This window comes from Taudactylus pleione, unplaced genomic scaffold (assembly GCF_031769625.1).
Source record: "Taudactylus pleione unplaced genomic scaffold, aTauple2 ptg000037l, whole genome shotgun sequence".
Lineage (NCBI taxonomy): Eukaryota > Metazoa > Chordata > Amphibia > Anura > Myobatrachidae > Taudactylus > Taudactylus pleione.
This window is the reverse complement of record NW_028284439.1, coordinates 7,003,037-7,023,602: the sequence shown is the minus strand read 5'-3', so window position 1 is coordinate 7,023,602 and position 20,566 is coordinate 7,003,037. Positions and strand designations below refer to the sequence as shown.

General features: G+C 38.5%; 2 protein-coding genes across 3 annotated transcripts in view; one reads left to right on the top strand and one right to left on the bottom strand.

The window, feature by feature from the left end:
- LOC148538712 (transient receptor potential cation channel subfamily V member 6-like) overlaps positions 1-5,139 on the top strand; it is a 128,786-nt gene extending 123,647 nt beyond the window's left edge. Inside the window, exons 14-15 of one of the 2 annotated variants that reach the window (XM_088452366.1) lie at positions 2,776-2,885; positions 4,878-5,139. In XM_088452366.1, coding sequence (XP_088308492.1) covers positions 2,776-2,885; positions 4,878-4,938 — 171 coding nt within the window. In that variant the 3' untranslated portion in view covers positions 4,939-5,139. Of the gene's footprint in view, positions 1-2,775; positions 2,886-4,877 lie in introns of those variants that run through there. The other variant, XM_088452367.1, reaches the window with a different exon arrangement.
- A 189-nt stretch (positions 5,140-5,328) lies between these two features.
- The window catches only part of SERPINI1 (serpin family I member 1), a 59,505-nt gene continuing 44,267 nt past the window's right edge, over positions 5,329-20,566 (bottom strand). Inside the window, exons 6-9 of the mRNA XM_088452368.1 lie at positions 14,694-14,791; positions 12,422-12,508; positions 6,302-6,391; positions 5,329-6,004 (exon numbers count right to left, since the gene is read on the bottom strand). Coding sequence (XP_088308494.1) covers positions 5,928-6,004; positions 6,302-6,391; positions 12,422-12,508; positions 14,694-14,791 — 352 coding nt within the window. The 3' untranslated portion in view covers positions 5,329-5,927. The remainder of the gene's footprint in view (positions 6,005-6,301; positions 6,392-12,421; positions 12,509-14,693; positions 14,792-20,566) is intronic.

Sequence of the window (20,566 nt, the reverse complement as noted above, 5' to 3'; positions counted from 1 at the left end):
CTATGAAGCTGTTAGTAGAGCTTCCACAGTGTGCCTCATCGCAGGCACCAACACAAAAAACTGAGGTGGCTGGTTGCGGGATATAGGGGGAAGGGGGAGCCTGGGCTGTGCCTGACAAAGTGAACTGTGTGGTGCCCAGACTCCTTTCCACCAACATATACCCAGCACAAAGCCTGCCCTATGGAGGAAGAGGGAAATTATGGCTCTTGAAGAGGACTTTAAAAAAAAAAAAAAAGGGCATTCTGTTTTAGACATTCTAGGATTGGTTTGATCTATTTATCTGAATTTCCTCTCACTTATAATACATTAAAAATAATATATAAATGTAGAGCGCTCACCTGGCTGGTTGGTAGGAGATGATGGAAGTATTTTGTAATGATTTACCTTTAAGGCCCTATACTCAGATATTGCTATATAATTATGACCTGGCACAATACTTTTTATAGATGATAGACTTTACATTTTTTTCAACTAATTGTTGAAACATGATTATAGGTTCACTTACCACATTATTGGGACTGTTAATGGATTTATTCTTAACTTCAGTATGTACATATTTATAATTAATCTTCCACTACATTATCTGTCATTCAATAAAATGCTTTATGACACAGTCTCATCATTTTAGTCATCCCATTATATATCAAATTTGACTAAATTTGCTGTTGGTAGATACTACAATTATAATCTCATAATTATTCAATACAATTGCTTGAATTGAACTCACAATGATTTTTCAAAAATGTTATGTTCCTTTTTTTTTTTGTCTATTTGCTAATGACTGCTTATCTGATTGATGTTGGGGTTTGTGCTGAGGGAATTACATGTTGGGGATTGTGGTTCATGTACCTGTGATTGTGGATCTGTGCATGTTATCCTGATATGCACCTAGTTGGTGCTGGTTTGATTTTGCAGGTTTGCTTTGTTTTCTTGAATGGCACTGAGGGCGATTTGTTTTATTGTTATTCTGTTTTCATTGTTCACTAAATAAAGACTTTGAACACAGTATATATTTATCCTTAGGGGAATTAGCAGAAAAAAAACATTATGCATGTGACTCCTGGATTTGCCCAGTAGTTATTAATGGTGATATCTATGTAATAACAACTAGATAATGATCTCTCACCCTTCACTATTAGCTATCACTCATTTAAAAATTTTTCTCATTTCTTTATTAAGATTTACTACGTAATTGGGAAGAGAAACATTTTCATTTGCTAATTATTCCATTGTTGTGTTTATATTTTTTATTGTTCATGGGTAAATAATGATTCTGGTCACCCACAGCTTTGCATGCGGTCTGCACACAAAAATAAAAAAACAAACGCCCACAGATCCTGCGAGCTGCCTGCGGCAGCGAGCGGGTCCGAATCAGTGCCAAAGTGCAATAGCATACAAAATTTAATCAAGTCCATAGTTCCATAAAAAGTTACGTTTCTCATGTTGTTCAAAGACATTTTTCACACACTTTACTCCTGTTATAATAGTTACTCTATATTCTCTGCTGTAGATTGCTCAGGTGTGCAGCACAGTATTACTAAATCAGCTCTCCAGGAAAGAAAGCAATGTTTGTGTTTCCACAACAGCAGGACTGTTTCTAGGAACTCATTCATGAAGATAAATAGATCAGTGCAGACACATTTTTCTCCATAAACCATTTTTGTTGCTTGGTATTTGTGATAGCAGATCATTCTGTTCTACAGTAACAATATTAATTACTCCACTGAGATGCATTCTCAGACATACAAGATGATAAATGCTGACCCTCTTGCGGACATTCTGTATGGCCAACAGATAAAGACAGCTTGCTGGTTGCAACCAATATATGTTATTGTTCACTATGATGTTCACTATGAAATTGTACCAGAAACCTTTCATTACAGGAGACAATTCTATTTTCAGACAGTCTCACATAATTTATATTTCAAGACTTGCAGCTGTGAATTATAAATTGAAATACATATACTGTACTTTTATCCACTCCTCTTCACCACATACAATTGTGTGTTAAGGCCCCCATACATTAGCAATTGATTGCAGCAATCGTGCAATTTGCAATCAATTGTGTATAAAAATCTTTCCCTTTTTCAAACGATTGCAGAATTGCCACAATCGATTGTAAAAGGGAAATTTTTTTATACACAATCGATTGCAAATTGCACGATTGCTGCAATCAATTGCTGATGTATGGGGGCCTTGACTCTGAGGCAACATATGTGTAGTCCTTATTAGATTGCATCACAGGCATTCAATCCATGCACTTTTCCTTTTCATGTTGGGCATACACTACTAGATATATCGTTTGATAAAACGACGAGCGATCTATCAGCAGCAGATCAGCAGGTGTGTATACTGTACCTGATATGTCTATGAATTACGTAATAACAGATATTTTGGTGCATTTGCCTGTGTGTTCGGGCGCCCGCCGACCACCCGTACACTGGCTGCAGGAACCACCCATACTGACATCACAACTGGGCAGGCAAATTTAAATGCGCGCCGAGTTGTGATATCTGGCCAGACAGATTGAGTGGCCTATTGGTTAGTGTGTATCGTTTACTAACTCAGTCGCTCTGTCGGGTAAGTGTGTACCCAGCTTAAAGCAATGTTACAATGCCAAGTGGGCATTTAAAATAGCACCTGTATCTCTTGCATATATATCTAGAATGCCAGGGGTTGTATACTGGTTATAAAAAGAATGGACTGATTTCTAATGAAAAAGTGATCTGTATTTTGTATCTGTTTTAAATGTAAACATTTAAAATGTATTCTTAGGTGGCAGCTACTTCTGTGATGTTGGAAATGATTGTCCCTAGCAGTCTGTGGCCAAGAACTGGGATACCAGGAGAAAACATTGGTCTGCAGCAAGGAAAATGGTACTTTAAGTAAGTGAGACCTCTATTTTTAGAATAACAAATATTTAAATATATTAAATAAAAAATCCATAAGTAATATAAGATGGGGGGGCACCGTGGGAATATAGTCACGTATTACAGTGGTTCCCAAACTTTTTTAAATCACGTGTCCTAGAGTATCAGCATTTATTTCATGGCACCCCTAAGCCTAAAATGTCTTATTCAGAAAAATTAAAAGTAAAGTGTCATCCTTAGGTTCAGTTATGTGGTTGGTGGTGGTCAGTGTTTTATTTCTGCTTGTCCACATTTTATGATAGGCAACACCAGTACTGGTTTTGCCGATCACATTGACCATAAATAATTTCATTTGGTCCTGGACCACCAACCAGTGGCACCCCTGCAAGTGCACTGCGGAACCCAGTTTGGGAACCACTGAGGTATTATCTTACATTACACAGAGCAGGAAGAGCTTAGGGGGTGTTCCAAAGCTTTACTGCTCACTATGGGCCTGATTCTGAGGCAATGTAAAAAAAGAGTAAGTAACTTTGCACAAAACCATGTGTAACCATGTGGTAAATCCATGTTGCACTGCAGGTGGGCAGATTTAAAATATGGAGAGAGAATTAGATTGGGGAGAGGAGTGTCCAAATGCAAATCTAAATTGCATTGTAAAAATAAAGCTGTCCAGTATTTGTGGGCTACATGCAAAAAACTATATACATCTCCACCTCTTGCATTGAAACATGGTATGTGCTAAAAACATACTTAATGGCTTTTTTCTGCTTTTCTCCCACCTTAGAATGAGGCCCTAATTATATATATATATATATATATATATATATATATATATACACACACATATACATACACACAAATATATATATATATACATATGTGTGTATGTATATATGTACATTTATTGAGACTGGTTGCCAGGGAAGTCCATGAAACTGCAGAATTATAAATGAATGACAGTTAAAAAAACAAACCAAGGGAAAACACTAAATGCCAACATTCTTCATATAGTCTGCCCTGTCGTTTATGTTAAAAAGGGACAAACTTTTTATTATGTGATTGCTGTTTTATACTAGGGAAAGGGACCCTTTATATAACCAAACCACTGTAAAAGTCTTACAAAACTAGGTAAGCCTACCAACAGTGGACACACTTAAGTGAGCCCTTGCAACCATGAACCTTACTTAAATATAAATGTCATTTAAATATAAAATATATTTAATGCTAAATATTTTGTTGAGATGACTTCCAAAGCAATACCATACCAACATTACAAGCATATTAAACAGTTTTAATTACAACATTGACTCTGTTCTAGTCTAGGGCTTTAATACTGCAATTCCTTTATTGTACAAACACTGAACAACTTTTTTTTAATGTATGTGGTGTATACAAAAGTCCCTCCCCATTACAGAATACCAACATGCATGATGGCATAAACCAAATCTGACAGGGACCATCTGTTCAAAGACATTTTCAGATTGGGCAATCTGAGCCCTTACCTGGCTGCATGGTTTTTGTGGGTTTCCCACCCTCACCTGCCACAATGCCCAGTTGACCAGAACACCACGGTAAAAATATATAGGGCTCGATCCAACTAAGTGCGATGTGCCATTACAACGGCGTTAAAATGCCGGCAACGGCCCATCGCAGCCCAACTCGCCACTGAATTCGCCTGACTTTGCTCGCTGCCCTATGGGGCAGCGAGCACTTTCAGGTGGATCCGGGTGGCCGACAAGCACGCCCACTGTCGCAATGACTCGCACACGTGAGTATATCGCACCTTCTTGGATCGAGCCCATAGAGCAGTAAAGTTACAGATGTTGGTTTAACAAATGTAAAAATTTTTTCCTGTGTTATATATATATATATATATTTTTTAAGAGGGGCTCAATCATGTACATTAATAGGATTGTATAAGCCAACTAGGTATGTAAAAGTGTTTATTTTAATTAGGAACGTGTAACACAATACTATAAGGGTTTAAGCCTTTCTAATTTCCTCCAGAATCGAAGAGATAAATGAGGCAGTCTCACAGGATCGAAGGAACCACAAACAAATCCAGTAAATACCAAAATACATTCAAAGAACAAGAGAATTCCAGCATTGTGAAATAAAACAGCAGCTAACAGTTGCCTTGATTTTCAGAAATCACATTCTGCATGTAAATATAATGTATAAATATAGATAAAATAAATGAACATCTAAAAAAACAGAAATAAAGTTAACATGTGTTTAAAGAAATAAAGAGTATACAATGCCTCTATTATAAAAATGTTTTGTTTGTGGTCGTAAAATATCAACAATGCAAAATAGTCGCACAGTTTCAACAACCTTCCACTTGAATAAAGGGTTTTGTAAGTCAGCATGCTACACCCTGACTTATAGCATGTCATATCGGGAAATCCAAGGTCATCCACGGTCATTAACATAAAATGAAATAACGAAACTGCAATCATCATTTTTAAGCACCAAGTTTATAGCACAACAAATAACAAATATTGCAGTCACTTGAACCCCAACTTGGACAGGTATATAAAGTAAAAAATCAGAACACTTACATCAGTACACTACATAAAAATATATGTTCACATGTATACAACTTTATTTGGCAGGCATTCACAAGAACCACAAAAACAGCAAGAGACACGTAAAACAGTAGGCAAAATGCCTAAACGTAGAGCTTCCATGCACCTGTATTTTCCCCCTGTACAATCCCGGCTTTTGCTCCTGGCAATCTGGAATACTGAATTGCCTGGAATTCATACACACACCTATTAAAAGTAGAACTATAACTCCTTTTGTTAATTCTGGAAATCTAAGTTACAGACTGCACTAACTCCATGTTACAAGGATGCCTTGATTTTTCCAGTTTAAAAAATGGGAAAGCCCTACTGTATTTGTCTTACTGTTTAATTATATATTATCCTCTTAAAAAAAAAAAAAAAAAAAAGAAGGAGAAAACATTTATGCAACAAGCATCAATTATATTAGCAAACAATGTGCTTATACTGTATATCAGTTTCCATGTGTGTGTGTGTATATATATGCAAAGGACTAAAGTTCTTCAAATTCATGGCCTCCGGAATTCAGTGCCTCTGGATGCATGATTCTTCCCATAAACAGAACACAGCCTAAAATAGAACAACAAGATTACAATGGATGTTTCAGGGGATGCCTTATTTCGTTTGTGATAATCAAGCAAAAGATTATATAACCTTTGGTAAAGTCTCAGTAGATGGAAATAGACAAAAATACCAAAACAATACTCTGGAGTTGATTTGTGGAGTGGCAGAGATATACGTTCGGTGATGAATGGTAGAAAGAACCTACATCACATAGCAGGAATGGCAATACTGTATAATTTCCCACAGCCCTGCATGTGGGGACACTGCAAGGTTTCTTAGACTAAACAAATTTGCTTAACTCACCAGTTTTACGGTTTCTGATCAAGAAGAAGAACGGATGATCAAAAATAACCTGGGGGTACAGCACTGCCATCCGACTATTGGCAATCATTCCTATATATAGAAAACAAAATGCAATAAGAGCGTAAAACAGACACTATTTAAATGGTACAAATATAAATGAAATCACATTGCAGGTTCCGTCAGTGGCAGAGCCGATCAAGAACATCCAACTTGTTCTACATAGTTTGGCACAACTGTCCATAAGTGTTCATTCCTTACAGGTACTTTACAACAGTCAAAATTTGTTATACTTTTCTAGCTGCTATTTCGGTCCTTCATTTGCAGCCTTTTAGTCACTAAGTAACATGAAACGTAAACTTTACTGTACTAGTGACAGATGGAGAATATCAGATAAATTGGACTCATCTTCATGCTTGTAGAAGCAGCCGCCGGTGAAATGTAAATTAACCATCCCTCCAGGCCCCTAGTGTGTACCTGGCGGCTGCTCAGACTGGCAGCTGCTAGTTAAATCAAAGTCGCATTGGTCACAATTTTCCAAACACCGATGTTATTGATGACCGATGTAAAAAAATTGGTGTTAATGTTATGCGTTTAAAAATAATTTTTTTATTTTTTTTTTAATTGTGTTGGATAGGTTTCAAAATAGACATACTTGTCCCAATTCAATCATTAAAAAAACAAACAAACGACAAATTGAGTATTCTTTGGAAAATTGATTTGCCATTTTAGTGGTTTATAAACAAATTAGGCTTTCCTAGGTGTCTCATAACCATGATATCTACAATTGCCACATGAAAATAGTTTCTACTTTTATCAGTGTGATTGTCCAATTTTCACCCCCAAACCCAGCTATTTAGACAGGCCCAATGCCATGTAGTTGGTAGGTGAGAGTATACCACCTTAAACTTGTATTTAGCACATACTTGCCTATTCTCCCGGGAGTCTCCAGATTTTTTGGGTAACCACCCTGCACCCTCAAAAGAGTAGGCAGATCTCCCGCATCCTACCCACTTCCTAGTTTAGTGGGCAGGAAGGGAAGATTTTCCAAGAAATTTGCCACGAATTGCGTCATTTAGCCCCGTCCCCTCCTCACGGACCCACAAATCGCGGGATTTCCCTGACGCTAAGAGCAGTAGCTCCTCTCCGGCTGCTCCTGGAATGGCTTAAAGAAAAATCAGTATGTATGACCATCCAGTACAGCCATGAGAAGAGCTTGCAGAGTATGGTCAGAGTAAATCGGAGAGTCAACACAGGGATTTACTAGCATGTACTGTATGCCACAGTTGATCGGACAGTAATGACAGCCAATCCAGTTACCTGCCACATGCAATACAATCCCCATATACAAAGCTACTTCCATATATAGGACATATTAATTACGATACCAATGACATGAAGCTGTATACACGCAACAGTGGGAACCAAGGAATCTCATGGAAAGATGAAAAATATAATAGCCTTGTCCATTAGGTAGACAATTTGATTAAGCGTGAAAAATCTATTTCACGCTTAATCAAACACCGTATTGTATCCTATGGAAGCATCTGTTCTGAACTTTGTTTTGCATTGGGACTTTATCTTCATCCTGGAACATCTGAACCAAGCCCCAGATTCCTTGTTACCATCTGGATACAATGCAGTGTTTTTTTGTCATTAACATCGTACTCAGCAACTCCATCCTCGAAGGTCTATCTTCACCAAGGGACTACCAGCGTGCAGGATAATTTCTGCAAAAGACCCATTCAATTTTGGATCATAGTGGTAATTATATGAGACTGTTTGAAATCACTGCTACACAATATCCATGTGACATCAGCCAACCAATTCCAGCTTTAAGAGGCTATACTAGGAACAGGTGTCTTTTTTTATTATATGCATATTGTCCCACATGCCTACCATAAACTGATACAGCTTTTAAATTGATTTATGTGTATTATGCTATTTTTTCTATTATAAAACTGGCTATATGATAAGCAATTTTATTCATTATTAAATCTTCATTGTTCAGTCCATTCCATCCTATATATGCATTTTTACAAGTCAAGTTATAGTGCTGTTTAGTCCTTTTCCATTACCTTATCATGCTGAGGTTGACTAACCTCACCAATTACAGCAGCTCTAGAAATACTACCCTATGCAGCGCCTGATATAGAACCATTTGATAGTTCTTTCTTTTGCACCTTTCTCATATGCCTGTATGATCACTTCTCTAATCCATCTGCAAAAGGCTTGTTTGGAAGGAGTATGACCTGCCCGAGATCCCTTCAGGAGCTTGAACAACTATAATTTGATAAATTATATTTTGTATTATTACACAGTGAATGCGATCTCAAGAATCTAAAAAAAACACCTTAGTTTCTCCTTTTTTTCCCCCATCATCCAGCTGTAGTTAAAAAGTTGGTAACACAACTGGTTTATATGAACTGTAGATACATTTCTTGGTAACACAGCTGGTTGATATGAACTGTAGATACAACTTTTGGCGAGAAAGTTGGATTGGTTCTTAGAAATTCTATTACCTTGTAGATATTTTAAGAGAGTTTTTTGCCTGTAATTCTCCTGCCTATCGGTTCATGGGGGCATCATTTAGAGCATTAAACTGAGGTCTTACAAAGGACCTAATGAAGACCTAATTAAGAGTGTTTTAGGTTTTTGGTTTTTTTTTTCAAGGCTGTAAAACTACTGATCAATACTTTTGAATCCAATTTTGTCTCTAATAAAAAACACCTGTAGAAGAGAAAGGGTTTAGACACAGGCTAACTGAAACCTCCATGTTATTGACAAGGAGTCCACACTCCTATCCATGAAATTAGTGTAGAGAGAAGAATCTGGGTAATTTGTCTTTCTAGTTTATTGCAATAATGTCCACTTAATAAGACCAGAATTTTCCCATCAATAGGATTCTTAGAGATCAAGATATCAGTTTTACTACATACGTAGTATGTAAGTAGTATACTTACTCCTTCATTATAGCTTTGCTTTTGGTGCCTTGAGGCGCAGTATTAGAGCCACTTCTGTTCTGAGAACACTTCTGTTGATGAAACAGTTGAACGGCTTTCCATACTGTTCATATTTCCAGTAAACTGAAGTTTCTTTTAGTGACCACACGGGGGCTATGTACTAAGCCTTGGAGAGAGAAAGTGGATGGAGAAAGTTCCAACCAGTCAGCTCCTGTAATTTTTCAAACACAGCCTGTAACAAGACCGTTAAAGTAGACGGAGAAAGTACCAAGCAATCAGCTCCTCTCTCCAAGGCTACATAGACCCCTGACTATCCTGCACTATCCTTGTCAGGAGAATAGCTCCTTAACCTTAAGCACTGGATACTGCCATCAGTATTAGCATTATGGATCTGGGAGTGGCATTTAATGTGTCACTCTGGATTTTGACAGCTGGTGAGAGACCTCTTGATGTTACTTGTTGACCTGATGTTGTAAATCCAAAGAAGCATGCTTGTGTTCACACAGGGTTAATAGTTAACTGTGCATGTGTCATCTTGCCCAGGGAACCATTCCTATGATACATTTCCAACATTACTTTCCTTATGGTTTGTGGATATATCTTTTATTTATGCCCAAGTACTATCTTTTGAGTTACTTTGTTCTGTATGATATTTACTAACACACCTAGGAATTGTATTTCCTGTGAATGGACAAGTTGGCTCTTTGCTGTACTCACAATCCAGCCAATGTTCTACAAAAACATCATAACTTGCATGGTCTTGGCATTTACATGTTAAGACCTTCTTTTCTCCAGGATGTTGTACAAATATGGCACATCTTGATAATGTTTTCTTAATTTCGCCCTTACATCATCATTAGTAAAGGTTTTTGGAGAGGTTGCGAGGCTGAAGGCAGAACTGTGATTTGGAAGGTCTGTCATAATATCCAGAACCTGATAAACTTCATGTGCTGAACATGAAAGGAAGTCTTGAAAAATTGCGGACATGGATGAAACTCTGTTGTATCCGTCTCTTATGAGCTCTATAACCCATTGATCTTTGATTAAATATGTCCATTTAGCACAATTCTGTCCCCTACTGGTGTTAGAGGGTACTAATTATGATAGTCATTGTTGGGTACTCTAATTTTGCGTTTAATCTTGAAAGGGCTGTTTAGAAGCAAAATAAATATTCTGCCTGTTGAATGGTCTTCCTGGTTTATAGTGCTTCCTTTTTTGAAATGCCGATGTGATGAAAATACTAGGCCTTCACCTCCTATTTTTTCTGCAAATAGAAATCCCCATGAAATGAGAGATCAGCTAAGCTATTTTTAGACTGAGGGACTGTTGGCCAGAGTGATAACCATAAGTCCCTTCTAACCATTATGGTTGACCCCAGAGATTAGAGGTAATCAACCGGTAGCACTCCAGCTGCTGTGTAACTAAACATCCCAGCATTCCATGCCATAATTTTAACATGCCCTAAGAGCAAAATTGTGACAGAGCATGCTGGGATGTGTAGTTTCACAGCAGATGGAGTGCCACAGGTTGCCTACCTCCTGCCATTGACCTTGCTGGACAAACAATGGTGTCTAAAGAAGATTCACACAGGAATTGTATGCCCCTCTTTGTATGACTCCCATCCGCCTTTACAGGAGCTGCCCGTTTACCTTCTCCTGGAGATTAGTATGGAGGGTATCTCACCACAATCTAGGAGTTCTGGCCACAGAGATACCAGATTTCAATGTAGTTTTTGAAGAAAAATGGAGCTTTTAGAAAGAATTCGCCATTTTCCTATCATGAATTCTCTAAGAGGACTCACATTTTCAAGAGGATTTGCCATTCTGTCAGATATACAAACAGTGGCAGCATCTACTTGAGGTGCCAGACTCAATCTCAGTATTTCTTTATCATTACATGGATACATATGTTCCAGTCTTTTAGCAAACCTGTGCCCATTCCTTATGGATTAAATAATTTTCCCACCTAAGCAGGGAAGAGTGTGTACTCTTCAAAAAGGATTTTTTGCATGGTCATAGATGTTTTTGTTTAATTTATCCTTATGTACTTCATAATTTCCAAGGTGCTTATTCTAATGTCCTCAGATTCACTACCAGAGGAATCTTCTATTGCTTCTGATGAATCAGGACATCTTCAATATCCATAATTTAACTCTTTGCATATCAAATAGGTTCTCCTTTGTAATAAAGACTTTCATTCAGACTATAAAATATTTAAACTGTTCTGGAGGCTGACTCTTCTTTGGCCTGAGAACTGCATTTAATACAAAACACCTTCATATTAAGAAGAAGGCAGATCTCAAGATGCACACACTCTGTTGTCAGGTCTTGCAGTCCTTATTTACTTCCCCCTAAGACTATACTGTAATTAAGCTGGTATAAAGATGGATTATATAATTTAGGGGATTACATAATTTAGTGATTTACCTTGAACAGGTGTGGAACTCATCTATTTGATGTCCAGCCCATATTTCATGTTCCTTTTAAGGTGCATACACACTGTCAGATTTGTCAGATGAACGATTGAACGATCTGAACGATTTGAACGATTTGAACTACGAGTGATTTTTGACTGCATTAAAATGAATGGAATCGTCCAAATCTGACCGCAAACACATCAGATGTCAGATATCGTTATCTGACAAGCGGGAACGCGCATCGTTCATCTGACAAACATGTCAGATATGTCAGATTTTCTTTCAGATCTAAACGATATTTAAAATAGTTATCGTTCAGATCTGAAGAAAAATCTGACCGTGTGTATGCTCCATAAATGTTGTTTACCCAATGCACACTACTGGAGAATGGAGGAGACAGTCTATACTCGACTTGTAGCATCAGATGGTGCATTGCCGGGACTAATAAGAAAGTTAGCCCAAGCTATGCAGAAAATATGAAATGACTACCAGCTATCCATTATCTTGGCAAACATGAAGTATTGAAGTAGTAATACAATTTTAAAATTCAACAATCTGTATTATCAGTGTTCCGTATGTAACAGCGCTATCACAATCTATGGCTACACTTTCTGGCCAACCAGGGTTCACGTTTAGAACAGATTTTGAGTTTTCCCCATAGCATTATAATATAGAACCCCTTCTGGGACGGAAAATTAAACAGTGAACAATTCCTATATGCACTACAAAGATGATATACCATACCAGAGGCCGCAGCAGCTTCAGAGCCCTCTTCATTAATCTCAAGGTAAGACTTGTGAATGGCTTTGGCAACATAAAGAGCCTTGTTTTCTAGAAAACAATAAATGAAAGTTACAGAAGTTAGTTCAATGCTGGGCATATTTTGACCTCATGGATTCATTCATGCATTAAGTAATGTCAAGCCTGGAAAAGCTCCTTGGGATACATTAATGGATCAGGTGCAAACAAGACTATTACATTGCTCAAGATAGATTACTATTTAGATGGACAAGTAGTTAACGTACTGATGGCTTATATACCCGTGGTTCAATACAGTGAGCAATTGCTCAAAGTATGGTGGATCCTGCTACTGGATTTGTTCAGAGAAAATACCAAATATTAATCTGTCACCCAACAGCTTAAATGTAATATTTCCCCCACTTCCGAACAACTTCCACTGCACTCTTGCGCCAACTCATCAATCCATACCTATTGCAGTTATCTAAGAGCAGATCGCAGCCAGACTATTGGGGAGCAAAAAGCATCTCGGAATACTGTTCAACCACTTTGTGTACAAACTGGGCAGTAAGCTACCAGCTAGCAGGGAATTATCATATGCTGTTCCAATAATGTCATCACGCATCTAAAGCTAGGTACACACTAAAAGATGTGTGTATCCAGCGATGTCGCCGATGATCCCAGCGCCAACATATCGGGAGGTCCGGACAAACTGGGCACAATATGCCGGCCCCCCACATATTGCTGCATGGGAGCGTCAGCCGCATCGCTTGATCTTACATACTGCACATAAGATCAGGCGATGAGGCCGCCGACCCCATGGGAGCGCACACTACAAGATGTAGTGCATACACACCACACATTTTAACGATTTGTCATTCCGATGTGTCGGAATCGGCCAAATCGTTTAAGATATCGTGTAGAGTGACAGGACCTTAATACTCAACAGTTCACCATCATAACTTCATATTTCCCACCTCAATCTGTCATTGAACCACCATGCTCCACAACTGGCATGACCATGGCATCCCTGTATTCCGTTATACACAGACTACACTGAATTAACTCTACAGTTGCTGCTTCTTATAGTGACATAGCTCACTTCTCGCTAATGAAAAAAAACTATACTAAAAACTTTATTCTACCACTTACAGCCACTTGTTCCTGTAACATTCTCCTACTCAAATATAGCTGCAAGAACAGGGTACCCACACAGATACTGCTGTGAGGATTTCATTCAAATCCTATTTGTTCCATGGGGGAATCATTATTTTTTCTCATGCACACCAGAACTTACACGTGCAAATTCCAAGAAGCCACTGAGACCTATTACATCAGTGTTTTCCAAACATGATAAAAAGCATTCTACACAACTATATTACTAGCAATTTCAACCATAGAAAAGTCTCTGAACGCATAAAGAAATTGCATATAGAAATCAATGTTACAGGATGCTTGAATACTTGATCCATATGCATTTTAGACTTTGTGGCCATAGAACACAAAAGGGCCAATTCATCAACAGATGGCAATGAGGAATGAATATTATTAGCCATTATGAAAAATCTCTTGCTGGGACGTATACTGTCCCAGTGAAGAGCTTGGCAGTGAAGTGATTGCATGTGTGGCCATTACGCCATGCATGAGCTTACAGAAATGGAGGGGAAGGAATGAGGGCAACGTTAATGCCTCTATAGTCACAAAGCGGCTAACTCCATCTGAAAATGACGTTCGCCAACAGCAGCCAAGCTCTGACAGTTTATGCTTTGTCAGAGTTTGGAAAATAGGGCCAGACCTGAGTGCCCATTGAGAATAATGGAGACTACTGTCAGTAGCATTTATTTAGCCTAATGCAGGAGATATTTCTGGTATCAGGTGTCAGTCTATTCTTAAAGAGTCAAGATAACTAATCTGATTTTCTGCATGATTCCAAATTAAAAAGAGGCTTGCTAAATAGGCCCCTAGCTACCACGCAATTTTATACTTGTACAAACCTATACGGTTTTCACTATAAGCACTGAATACTTAAACCCAAGTAATATTTCTTTTCTTGCACAGTAAAATGTATTTTGCTTATATACATGAAATAGAAATTTTAATTGTATATTCATTGAATCTGCTCTGCAACACGTGGAATATGAAAAGACTGCTTGCAGATGACTTCAATGATTTATTAATGTGATGTGCAATATAATAACTAATAAAGATAAATACAAGCAATAAAGAACAGCGACACAGAGCAGAAAAGTGAGTTACAAATATTGCAGTATCATCGTACCGGATATTGCAGACAGATCCGCTTCTCTACTGAAGATCTCTACAATGCCAAGTCTTGTCAACACATTCTTCAGATCAACCGTTTCTTCCACTTTGAACCTATAAATATCAGGTTATTTGAGATTAAAGCAGCTCTCAAATTAACATGTTTGCACCATGTCATGGATAACTGGAAAATTGAATGAAAAAAAAAAAAAAAAAAAAACTTAATATAAATACACATCTTGATAATAACTGAATATATTTACAATATGTACACGAATTGCCTTCAAAACCGTATGAGTAAAAATTAAAAATTTTGCCTATATAAAAAACAACATACTTCCATCAATAGGATTTTAAAAGCCCTAGAGAACACACATGGCCAGCAGAAATACAGTATGTCTGCAGGCCACCTGTCCAGATTCTGCAGGGACAGTTCTGATTTAAGGACCATGGCAATAGATATGGAGCAGGCATTGGCATACTGGATGCTTGTTAGGTGAACAGTGGGCATATAGTGGTCATGACCAGATTTTTCCTTTTCAAATGATGAGAGGTTTTATAAATAACTCTGAAGTCTAAAAAGAATATTTAATGGTCTTACAATATATTTTAAGAGAATTCCACTTTTTGGTTATATTATAAAGAGGCTCAGCTACTTTTTCACTTATTTTGTTCACTTTCTTCATATATGAAGTAAGGCCTGTGGATATCAATTAGTTACTAGTATTAAGAAGTACTTAAATATACACAGTCAGGTGCATAAATATTGGGACATTGACAGAATTTTCATATTTTGGCCTCTATTCACCACCACAATGGATTTGAAATGAAACAAACAAGATGTGCTTTAACTGCAGACTTTCAGATTTAATTTGAGGGTAATTACATCCAAATCAGGTGAACGGTGTAGGAATTACAACGGTTTCTATATGTGCCTCCCACTTTTTAAGGGGTCAAAAGTAATGGGACAAACTAAACAATCCTAAATCTAACTTTCACTTTTTAATACTTTGTTGCAAATCCTTTGCAGGCAATTACAGCCTGAAGTCTGGAACGAATAGACATCACCAGACGCTGGGCTTCATCCCTGGTGATGCCCTGCCAGACCTCTACTGCAAATGTCTTCAGTTCCTGCTTGTTCTTGGGGCATTTTCCCTTCAGTTTTGTCTTCATCAAGTGAAATGCATGCTCAATCGGATTCAGGTCAGGGGATTGACTTGGCCATTGCATAACATTCCACTTTTTAGCCTTAAAAAACTCTTTGGTTGCTTTTGCAGTATGCTTCGGGTCATTGTCCATCTGCACTGTGAAGCGCCGTCCAATGAGTTCTGAAGCATTTGACTGAATATAAGCATATAATATTGCCCAAAACACTTCAGAATTCATTCTGCTGCTTTTGTCAGCAGTCACGTCATCAATAAATACAAGGGAACCAGTTCCACTGGCAGCCATACATGCCCACGCCATGACACTACCACCACCATGCTTCACTGATGAGGTGGTATGTTTTGGATCATGAGCAGTTCCTTTCCTTCTCCATACTCTTCTCTTCCCATCACTCTGGTGCAAGTTGATCTTTGTCTCATCTGTCCAGAGGATGCTGTTCCAGAACTGTAATGGCTTTTTTAGATGTTGTTTGGCAAACTCTAATCTGGTCTTCCTGTTTTTGTGGCTCACAAATGGTTTACATCTTGTGGTGAACCCTCTATATTCACTCTTGTGAAGTCTTCTCTTGATTGTTGACTTTGACATATATACACCTATCTCCTGGAGAGTGTTCTTGATTTGGCCAACTGTTGGTGTGTTCTTTCTTTTTAAGAATGTTCCAAACAGTTGATTTGGCCACACCTAATGTTTTTGCTATTTCTCTGATGGGTTTGTTTTGATTTTTCAGTCTAATGATGGGTTGCTTCACTGATAGTGACAGCTCTTTGGATCTCATATTGAGAGTCGACAGCAACTGATTCCAAATGCAATTGTCACACCTAGAATCAACTCCAGATCTTTTACCTGCTTAATTGATAATGAAATAACGAGGGATGAAGCCCACACCTGTCCATGAAATAGCTTTTGAGTTGATAGTCCCATTACTTTTGGCCCCTTAAAAAGTGGGAGGCACATATAGAAACCATTGTAATTCCTACACCGTTCACCTGATTTGGATGTAATTACCCTCAAATTAAATCTGAAAGTCTGCAGTTAAAGCACATCTTGTTTGTTTCATTTCAAAGCCATTGTGGTGGTGAATAGAGGCCAAAATATGAAAATTCTGTCAATGTCCCAATATTTATGCACCTGACTGTATATCACCATTAGCTGGGCAGCAAATCTAAAACAAGCTGCCTCACATATAAAATGGGGGTAACACCAACTCCACCAAAATGCAATCACATGTAAGAATTTATGTATAGTGAACAGCACATGGATATAGGCTTTAAAAACCTTATACACATCTCTCAAAGCGTATTCATTGAAATAGACCGGTATTTATTCCAATGGTTAAGAAACACAATCTTGTGGAAATAAAATATACATTTTAAAAACATATACAAAAACAACATGCATAAAAAATATAGAATCAGGGACTTGACCAAAGGCAAAGTCGTAAGGTAGAAACACCATATAGTCCGTATCTTTGTCACCATAAATGGGTGTTGTGGTGGGCTAGCTTGTATAAAGCAATGAGGTCCCTGGCCCTCCAGCTCAGCACCATCGTAACAGGTTTTGAGTCAGACCAAATAGGGATTTCTCCTTTAGCGTGTCCCAGCATCAGTCTTTTTAGAGCCTATACCCATGTAAAGCTTAGCGCCGTTCACTAGTATTAAGAAGTGTAAATCATATTCAACTGGAGAGTGCTCCAAAAAGTTTGAAGAAAAAAATAAATAAAAAAAGTCTGACTCTAAAAGGTGCATATACGTAACGATTTTGTAAACCAACAATTATCTGTCAGATTTTCCCTTGAAAAAGTGAACGATTTTTTGAAGTGTAATGAACGATGAACGAAAAATGTTCCTTCCCTTAATAAAAATCGTTATGTTGGACAGTCTGAAATGGATGATGAACGATAACTACAAACAGGAGCGCGCTTGAAAGATTATCGTTCATCGTTATAACTCAGAAACTGAACGATTTTTGAACGATAACATCGTTAACGACAAATCGTTCAAAAAATCGTTGTGTGTATGCACCTTTATAATCATGCATTATGGTGTAAAAGTATTTAAAGCACTAACATTTATCACAAGAAAACACTAACTCCTACATAAAATATTTCACCAATATCCCTGCCCACCTAGCTGGAGTCTTGCGGTGCTGCCACATGCAACCATATAGCCAAAGATATAAATAGTAGCCGTAATGAGCTAGGCCAGTGGTTCCCAAAATAGGTACAGTGGCACCCTGTGGTGCCTCAGGATACGTGCAGGGGTTCCTCCTGTTGGTGGCCTAGCACCAAATAAAATTATTTTTAGTCAATGTGATAGGCAAAATCAGTGCTAATGACTGGCAATCAAAAAATATGTGGACAAAAAGAAGCGCAGCCCTGTCAACCAACACATAACTGAACCTAAGGGTGACATATAAGCACAATTTACTTGATTTAATGTTTGCAGAATTTCTCAAAATTAAACTTTTGGCCCAGGGGTGCAGTGGAAAAAATGCTGATACTGCAGGGCGCCGTGATTTGAAAAAGTTTAGGAAGCACTGAGCTAGGCTAGTAAGACTGCATGATACAAAAATAATGAAAAAAAAATCCCACTGGAACAGACATAAAAAAAAAAAAAAAAAAATCTCTAACAACAAAAGATGAATAATATTGTTAAAATATTAACCATTAAATCTCTATAAGGAGGAATCCAACATAAGACCAAAATATTAAAAGTCATAAAATCTAACCATTAAAAAAGTGGACATTAAAAGTTAACTCAAAACTCAATTTAATTTCGAAATGGAGACTAGAGAAGCTCCTTACTCCAATGCCCCCTCTTCTCCTATTATGAAGTGGCTACCATGGCACGTATATATCACAGAGGGTAAAGGTGCCCATTCTATTTCACGGAGTCACTCTCTTCGTATTAATCTAAATGAACCTCAAACAGTGAATTCTGATGCCCGACCTATATATTCTGTATTTTTCGATTTATGAGTTGTTTAATGCCTGCCAATGACCTGTCTCTCTTACCCCCTTTACTGTTATTCCCAATTATTTTTTCTGCATTTCTATAAATTTTATTTTTGCATATATTCAATAAAAATTTAATGATGTAAAAAGTGGACATGAATTAAGTCAAATGTTTATATATAAACATGGACTAGCTAGTAACGCTAGTGCACAGGTTCTCAAACTTGGTCCTTAGGATCCCAAACAGTACATGTTTTCCAGGTCTCCTCACAGAATCACAAGTTGAATAATTAGTTCCACCTGTGAATCTTTTAAAATTTGTCAGTGAGTAATGAATACACCTGTGCACCTGCTGGGTGACCTGGAAAACGTGACCTGCGTAGGGTCCTAAGGACATTTTGAGAACCACTACGCTAGTGCATATAACAGGAACAGAGGATACAGAAAAGACTTCCCAAATGATGAAGGGGTACAGTTCTCAAATAATGTAAAAATGCTAGCAACAAAATACACCAGGATTTTGAGAAATATTTCTAAACTACATACACAGGGTCACAGAGACATACTGCAGTCCTGGGTGCTAGGAGGGGCATGGCCAAACACAGGGGTTATGACCACCACCCACTAGTGCAAAAGCTTTACTGTACATAATATGCATGCCGCCACATCGAGAGTGTGGGAGCCATTCCTCCTCCTTCATGCTAGGCCTCCAAGATAGTCTCTGGCAATCAGTAAACTTCCCCCACCACTCGGCACCCCTGCCCATACAGTGAAACCAATATCCAACTGGTGACAGCACTTCAGTAGTCCATGTGTAATCTCAGAGCCTCTAAAATTTACGTGAAGAGCAGCATAATATAGATCTACTCATCAGGAGTAACAATGATAAATAGTGGTATATATGCCTTGCTGTGTTCTTGCGCCTGCGCTCATAGTGCTTTCATCGCAAGCATGTGCATTCCTTTAGAAACTTTCTCTATTTAAAATGTTAAAATGATGTATTACAATTCAATAATTCAGTAATGTTAATCATTAGTCAGTTAGGCAAACACAAAAGTGAATGTGGTAAGGTACAGTCTTCCTGTGAGGGGGGGGGGGCTGTAGCGGGTGGTGGGTGTGGTGGTGTGTCTGATAGGAGGTCAGATGTGGTAAATAGACAAACAACGTAGGGAGGCCAAATCGTTTATTGAGCAGCCACAAAGCTACTCCGATGAGGTCTAGAAGGGGGGTGTGTGTGATCAGGCTTTGGTTGGGAAGGTAGGTGGACCCTTGCCGTGCGGTTCTTGACCGGCACGTCTTACCTGCTGGACCTATGGTCTCCAGTCTTACAAGCCTTTAGGAGTGTCCAGGTACCTTGGAAGTCAGTTTGTTGCTTATGAATGTCTCGCTTTAGGCGGCGTCAAGCACGGTGGTATCAAGGTTACAGAGTACCTACCTACCAGTAGGTTTTTGCAGTGGGTGGATGGTGCGGCCGAGATGCTTGGGGTGAGTGGTGTGTTGTTCTCTTCCTGGCATGCTCTGCTGATTTGGTGGTCGGAACACGAGAGTGCAGGACGCTTGTCGTCGGAGGTGGCCGGACCGCCTTGGTGAGTGAGTGCACCTCACAAGACCATGGGGTCTTTGACTGGCTGTTTGTAGTCAGCGTACACGTGGTGTATGTTCCAGGTCCCCTGGGTCCGCTGATTGGTGCCGTGTAATGGTCTGCGGTAGGCTGGGCTGGCAGTGGGGATGACCCTCCTCTTCAGAGGACACTTGTGTGGCGCGTTGTG